Source organism: Salmo salar, chromosome 07, assembly GCF_965601325.2.
Source record: "Salmo salar chromosome 07, fSalSal1, whole genome shotgun sequence".
NCBI lineage: Eukaryota > Metazoa > Chordata > Actinopteri > Salmoniformes > Salmonidae > Salmo > Salmo salar.
This window is the reverse complement of record NC_138297.1, coordinates 49420395-49427818: the sequence shown is the minus strand read 5'-3', so window position 1 is coordinate 49427818 and position 7424 is coordinate 49420395. Positions and strand designations below refer to the sequence as shown.

The following is a 7424-nucleotide window of genomic DNA, read 5'->3' as shown; positions in this document are numbered from 1 at the left end:
ATCCTTACAATGGTCTGCTTGATTCTCTTTTCTAGAGGGATATAGGAATGGTAAGATGAGACAGCCACTCAAATGAGATTCAGCTTATTTACAATAAATACAACTTTTCTTTCAATGTCTTTGAAGACTGTAAATTACTGTGGAACTGTGTAGTAGCAAGCCTCTGTATTCTATGTTACCCAGAATGGAACTATTATCTAATATTAGATACCACATGAACACATATTTGCATTAATCCCAAGTGAGAGTGGGGAGAGAGAGGTGGCATTTTACAGTGGATTAGGCTACCTGAAACATTACTGTCCGGCATCTGACAGTGCTTGTTAAAGTGGGACCCTATTGGGTCTAAAATGCCACCCCTTCACGTGTCTTACAGATATTAACCCCAATAAGATAGTCTTGTTGACTGGTCCATCTAGTGGTAATGCCACAGCCTCTGACACACATATCTATGGTGTCAGCGTAGATTTGAATCTGGCATAGTGCCCCTTAGATGCAAGTTCTGTCTACCTTTTCCTACTGTCATCCTCTCTTTCTGTTTAAAAAACATATATTTACGTAGAAGAGAAAAATATGATAGTCTTACTTCCAGTGTAAAGGAACAATCTCTTCTGAGAGCAGTCTCTATTGTCCATAGAGGAGTGTTCAGTCTGTCAATGGCACTTACAGGTCAGATGGAGGCAGTTACTACCACCCAGTTGATGCCGATATCCTGTGCTCAATATTACAATATTAGATTGATTTACACTGAAGCATTAAGGATATAGTATATAAGCATAAACATTCACATGGTTCAACTGCTCAGGTGTCACTGAAGGACTCATCCAAGGACTACTGGCTAAAGAAGAGGTCAGGGGCTGCACCTGGGAAAAATAGATTTGAGTTCATGGTTTAGAGAGCAGTGTTGCATAAGTACAGCCCATCAGTGCAATAGTGTGTCATTATTACACAAGTCACAGACATCTCGCCCCCATGAAAAGTTGTTTTCTGAGATACCAGGTTCATTGTTGCACACAGTTGAGATGGACTCCTTCAGTCCTGCTGAAAATAATCATAAAGTCGATTTAGACTAGACACCACTTAATTCCTCTCAAATAATAAGGTTACATTATGACCATTTTAATTGCTTTTGATTCATCACTCAATGCACTTTCTATGAAGAATGAAATTCCACACTGATCAAATGCTAAATGGATGTTTATGCAGAAAGTACAAAATAACAATTACATTCTAACTAAATAGCGTTGTCAAAAAGTACAGATCACACAGGAGTTATACTACATTTTCAGTTAATAACTTTTACTTTACATTTCTTTACTCTATTTTTAAACAGTTAAAGTATTACAGTAAATTATAGGTCAAATAACAATGCTTATGAGTTTGTATATGTAAGTAGAATATCATTAAGCAATATCATTTACATTTTAGTAATTTAGCAGACACTCTTATCCAGAGTGACTTACAGTACTGAATGCATACATTTCATACATTTTTTTTCTCCGTACTGGTCCCCCGTGAGAATCGAATCCACAATCCTGGCGTTGCAAACACCATGCTCTACCAACTGAGCCACACAGGACCCAATTTCATGTAATAGAGATTATAGTAATAAGTAAAAGTAGTAATAATGTTAGTAATCGTAGTGTAATAATATAATGAATTGAAATGCAGTTTCCTTCCAGACCAGGTGGTAGTCTTTCTGGCAGATCAGTGTGGTGTCTGTCTGCAGACTGTCCATAATGACACGGAGAGCCCTCTAGTGGAGATCTGTTGAAACATCATACACAGGATTAGAGGACATCAATGTACAGTATCTTATATGACCAGGCCTTGTCATTATGTTTTGGCTCATTCTAAAGACTATTACTAGTAGAGTGATTCTAGACTCTGTTAAAGGGAGGGAGATAAAGGGAGAAAAGAGAAATTCAGATAGTAGCCAGCAGTAGAGAGGGGGTGTCTGGGATGTATGTTGAGCCTCAATAGGGAGGTATAATGAGAGCATTGCATAACATAATTCAATGCATAAAGCTGCGAAATAGAGATTTAAATCTCTATTTCGCAGTAAACCATGACACTTCTAAGTAATAATTGTCTATCTGCAACGTTCTGAATGTTCCACCCCACTGAACAAACCCAAAAAAGGAGCTCCAAAGTTAAGCAACGCACCTTGACAGATGAAGGGTAATTCCTGATGACAGGAAGCATCCAGCCACTTCAGTTCTCCGTTGTCAACCCGGACCATCTTACCACAGTGGTAATTGATGGGGTTGAGAGGGAAGCAGCTGTGCCACTCTTTGTACTTCACCACCTTATCAACATCCCCACTGGTCCACAGCCAGGGGGCGCTCCACTCAAAGATGGACCGCTCCAGACCAATCCACACCCCCCCACATGGCAGCTCCACATTAGCCAGGAGCTGGGTCAAGTCAGTCTGCACAGTCTGGTTGGTGATGTGTACCAGGTTGGAGTGATGACTTTTACAGAACTTCAGGGCATTGATCCAACTCTTGGACTCGTTGAAGTAGTGCAGGTAATCTGCATGGACAAGACACAAACATGAAATTGCACACATGTTAATGGAAGTGCACTAACACAGAACCACAAATTCTCTCAAGGACTTGTCTGTCATTAAAAACCCAACAACTGTCACTTGTAAACCTTTGTGCAGATTGGTACAGAATGTAGCACCTTGTCTGACACTCACCAGGATGGAGTGGAGAAGTTGTAAAACTGGGGGAGGGTGTGGAATTCCTGTCTGGGGAGGTGGGACCTAATGAGGTCAGTTGTCCACTGGAAGTTGAGGTTGGTGAGGTGGTGGACTGTCCATTAGTAGTGGTAATTGGTGAGGTGGTGGACTGTACATTAGTAGTGGTAGTTGGTGAGGTGGTGGACTGTACATTAGTAGTGGTAGTTGGTGAGGTGGTGGAGTGTACATTAGTAGTGGTAGTTGGTGAGGTGGTGGACTGTACATTAGTAGTGGTAGTTGGTGAGGTGATGGACTGTACATTAGTAGTGGTAGTTGGTGAGGTGGTGGACTGTACATTAGTAGTGGTAGTTGGTGAGGTGATGGACTGTACATTAGTAGTGGTAGTTGGTGAGGTGGTGGACTGTAAATTAGTAGTGGTAGTTGGTGAGGTGATGGACTGTACATTAGTAGTGGTAGTTGGTGAGGTGGTGGACTGTACATTAGTAGTGGTAGTTGGTGAGGTGATGGACTGTACATTAGTAGTGGTAGTTGGTGAGGTGGTGGAGTGTACATTAGTAGTGGTAGTTGGTGAGGTGATGGACTGTACATTAGTAGTGGTAGGTGGTGAGGTGATGGACTGTACATTAGTAGTGGTAGTTGTTGAGGTGGTGGACTGTCCTATAGTAGTGGTAGTTGGTGAGGTGGTGGACTGTACATTAGTAGTGGTAGTTGGTGAGGTGGTGGACTGTACATTAGTAGTGGTAGGTGGTGAGGTGATGGACTGTCCATTAGTAGTGGTAGTTGGTGAGGTGGTGGACTGTCCTATAGTAGTGGTAGTTGGTGAGGTGATGGACTGTCCAATTGTAGTAGTAGGTAGTAAAGTGGTAGGTGTTGTGGTGGACGTCTTGATAGAGGGAGGTCCAGTTGAAGTAGGGCTGGTGGTTTCAGGGGTAACAGGAATGATCAAATCCCCAGTGGTGTTAAGTGGACGTTCATCTGTCACAATGAAGTAGAATACATATACATTTAAGTACATTTTGAAATTTCTTGTCATTTTTATCATTCATACAAAAACAATGTAATCCTAGTAAACTAGGATTTTCTTTGTGGATATTATATACAACTTAGTCATATCACTGACTGTTTGAAAAGTTTGAAAACACTCTTACAATGTTGAACTCACCTCCATAGCAAAGGAAAGCACTTTGATTAGAGCAATCTTTTGGAGTCCATTTTCTGTCTGAGTTCAGCTGTTGACAGTTTCCATCTCCCCAGGTAAGTTCCCTTTGCTGAAATGGTTCTCCGTTTGACCATTCCCATAGTGTGTTGTTTTTGTTGTGCTCAAGTCCAATCCAGGTGGCCTCTGTAGTCAACTCATCAAAGGCTTCCTGTTCTTTCTGGTTACAGATACTCGCCAGTAATCTGCCAACTGTCCTGCAGTCTGTCTCAGCATCCTGCTGAGTCTTTGGCCCAGGCATCAGCTCATACTCCTTCTCTGTTGTTCCATTACCATGATGAACTTACAGGAGGGAAGGTGAAAAGTGACACATCAGATTTCATGAGACAGTTAATGACTTCGCACAATAAGAAATAAACCCGGAAGTCACAGGTCTTAACCTAATTAATAAAGTGCTTGAGATCTGATTAGATGAAGAATACAGTATTATTGATTGATTGTTGTGCAATCATCAATCCCATTTGTTAAATGACCAGTTGGATTTTCTATTGATAAAAAGACACAGTCCTTACCTCGTTGACACATATACTGTCTTTGAGCTGCACAATCCACTGGTTGCCAATGAGATGAAAGGGAAAAGACACAGTCATGACCCTTAGCGTGGACACCAAAACCTTTTTCCCAGTTAAAGAACATGAAGTCCTCTCCATCAGACCACTTCCACTTTTCAGTTGGACCAGACCTATGGAGCCCAATCCACACATCACCACTGAAATTACCCAAAGAGGCTTGAATTGCCTTCCAATCCTCTTCTGTGCGTATGATGGCCAGGTTTGTGTAGTGTTTTGTGCAGTATTCTTGTGCTTCGGTCCAGTTTTTCTCCTCAAGGACAAGGCTGTACTTTTTGGCTGAGTAGGTGACTGTTTGAAATACAGAGAAAATGCTTGTTGTGTTGATTGGAAAACATTACCATCTTTAGCTTCCACTATTTATTCTAAAATAAAGGCAACACAATGTTTGATAGCAGAGTAATATAGACGTGACAGAGGCAAATTCATACATTTACAAACTTATTCAAACCGCCAACCAATTTGTTTTATGAATATAGATGTGTACTCCGCATCAATGACTAAAAGTGAATCCATATTAGTGATAGTACTGCATAGTATTCAATAGAATACAGAATATAGACTTTACACGTCATTGGTCTGTAAAGGCTCTTTTTTAAGAGCTCTGATGCTTGATTGATGACGTTCAATAAGTTACACCTTCAACAGAGATGATGGAATAAACAGAAACACAACATGACAAAGTTTGATATCCATGTCTGTTATCTAGTTTGAGGGCCTATTAACAAAGTCTACCTCTGTGGTTTTTAGATATTGGCTAGATATTCAATGGCCAGAACAAATTATGAATCAAATCATGTCATTGTATGTACTCACCTTTACCACTGCAGTTTCTCAGAGAGTAGCCTGAGGTTGCATGTTGGAGGTGCTGTATTGTAATTTCGGGCGTATCACCAGTTGAGGCCTTCAGGAAACATTTGTTTCTGTCAGATAAATATCACAAAGAATGTGGTAGTAGTTATCCGAATGGTGCCGATTCAAAAATGATATTGCTGCCTTTATTTGCCCAAGCATAATAAAGATAATTTTTGAGCATGTACCTGTGGACTTCTATTCCTGCATTTTCATCAACAAATGTGAAGTACTGGCACGTGTCATTTTTGGTGCATTCCTGCCTGCACTGACTTGCATTTTCGGTTGTAAATGGCTGATTCGCAATATTGTTCCCCAGAAAATGGACTTCGTCCAGTAGGTCCCTCACACAACCTGTAACCAAGACATACTGTATTTCACCACACAGACCATCAGAAAGGGACACAGGATAAAGTACAACTAGGTAGCAAAAGGATATTACCAGTAGTGCAGACTTTGGTAGTGAGAGAACAAACTGATACACAATAGTGATGCACTAATACAACATTCATACATGGAGATGAAGACTTTAAACCTTCATGTTCCTTCCTTCTGTAACGTGACATCTGCACTGAGCAAAACTCATTGATAACCTGTATTATGAAGTGAGCAACACTTACCTTTGACTACCCTCAGGCTGTAGAATTGTTTAAGATCATTGAACCATCCAGGGATCTTGACTCTGCAGCAATAGCTCCCACGGTCTCTCGGCTGTAGCTTTAAAATTGTGAGATTCACTCTTCCAACTTCAGCGTTAATTTTATATTTGGATTTATTTTCCTTTATGGGATCAGTAAACGGAAAACTTCCACAACTTCTGCCCCAGCATGTCTCAAGCTTTTTATCCAAATGGTATGTGCAGACAAGGGTAACAGAGGTTCCCTCTAGTACTGATATCTCAGTCCCAAACACTGGTGAGGACATGGCTGCTGTGGGGATAAATGTCACATCAGAAAGATGTTATTTTTGGGGTGGTCAGTCTCTTTCTCTGTTTAGATTGTGACACCGACATCAACCTTAGGACTAGCATTTCAACTTCATAATCACTGTACTAAAATTCTGTGTCAACTCAAGGAGAGAGTTCTGTAGATGTCATCTTAAATGTTGCTAAACTGAAGCTCATTGTACATAAATAGATGTTGACAGGTTCTGAACCACTACCCAACTACTTTGAATACATGGTCAACTAGATAAGTCATAGCAGGTTGGTTTATAATACCAAGAGAGGAATATTCATCCCATCTGATCTCTTACCCAGTAGCAGGAGTGGAAGTGCTGGCTGAATCATGGCCACTGTGAAGAGATTATGGTTTAATGCTCCCAACCCTTATATTGTAACTCAAGAGAAGCATTGTTGTTGTGAACAAATGTTAAAACACAATCATTTATCAATCCAGACCTGTTTGAAAGATTTCATGTGGAAGAAAAATATCTAAGAAAGAATTGTCTTTGTCTAAGTTTTTTTTCAATGTCTGAACTAATGTGCACAATTTCCTTCTGAGAGTTAACAAGCAGTGTTGTACCTTTCCAGTTAAACAAAATGACAAAGTGATGATAAGGTGATTTGACTACCAAAGTAGCATCACAGTTACTCTATGGAAACACTACATGGAATACACTTTGATTAACCAAACATGCACTTTGAAAGAAGAAAAAAATATAGTATAATTTGAGGTAAATGTGATGAGATTTAAAAGCATGTCTCAAGTCTCTCTAAATCTATCTACTGATTTCCACAATTTCTATGATATGCATAATATATGTTTTGACTCACACTGTTATCAAACATTAGATTTGACTTCTACACTTAGAAAAAAGTTATCTAGAACCTGAAAAGGTTCTTTGACTGTTCCCAAAGGAGAACCCTTTGAATAAGCCATATGGGTTCCAAGTGGAACCATTTCACAGAGTAAAATATTATTCTATGAACAAAAACGGTTATTCAAAAGGTTCTGCTATGAGGACAGCTGCAGAACCCTTTTGGAACCCTTTTTTCTAAGAGTGCAGGGGCGGACTGGGACCAGTATTCATTTCTAAAACACGGGCCCTTTTCTTTGATGTCCTGAAACTGGCCCATTAT

At 40.1% G+C, this 7424-nt stretch overlaps 1 protein-coding gene across 2 annotated transcripts; it reads right to left on the bottom strand.

Moving 5' to 3' along the window:
- Positions 1-1181: 1181 nt before the first annotated feature.
- On the bottom strand, positions 1182-6845 carry LOC123743831 (uncharacterized). Of its 2 annotated transcripts, XM_082977723.1 has the most exons (10): positions 6599-6845; positions 5965-6273; positions 5533-5698; positions 5309-5415; positions 4643-4783; positions 4436-4474; positions 3870-4205; positions 2705-3682; positions 2167-2535; positions 1182-1767 (listed from the first exon to the last, which is right to left on the bottom strand). In XM_082977723.1, the coding sequence occupies exons 1-10, from the start codon at positions 6630-6632 to the stop codon at positions 1757-1759; spliced, it is 2490 nt and encodes an 829-aa protein (XP_082833849.1). In that variant the 5' UTR covers positions 6633-6845; the 3' UTR covers positions 1182-1756. The 2 variants fall into 2 exon arrangements, with proteins under 2 accessions (XP_082833849.1, XP_082833848.1); XM_082977722.1 differs by having other exon boundaries at positions 4436-4783; positions 6599-6843.
- Between the last annotated feature and the right edge of the window lie 579 nt (positions 6846-7424).

What these genes read in the sequence shown, in the direction of transcription:
- LOC123743831 (XM_082977722.1), bottom strand. Translation starts at nt 6,632, where the DNA reads ATGATTCAGCCAGCACTTCCACTCCTGCTACTGG. An exon ending in GAGAAACTGCAGTGGTAAAG is followed by an intron (nt 4,784 to 5,308) that starts GTGAGTACATAC and finishes TATTTCAAACAG; the next exon opens with TCACCTACTCAGCCAAAAAG. An exon ending in ACAGTATATGTGTCAACGAG is followed by an intron (nt 4,206 to 4,435) that starts GTAAGGACTGTG and finishes CCCTCCTGTAAG; the next exon opens with TTCATCATGGTAATGGAACA.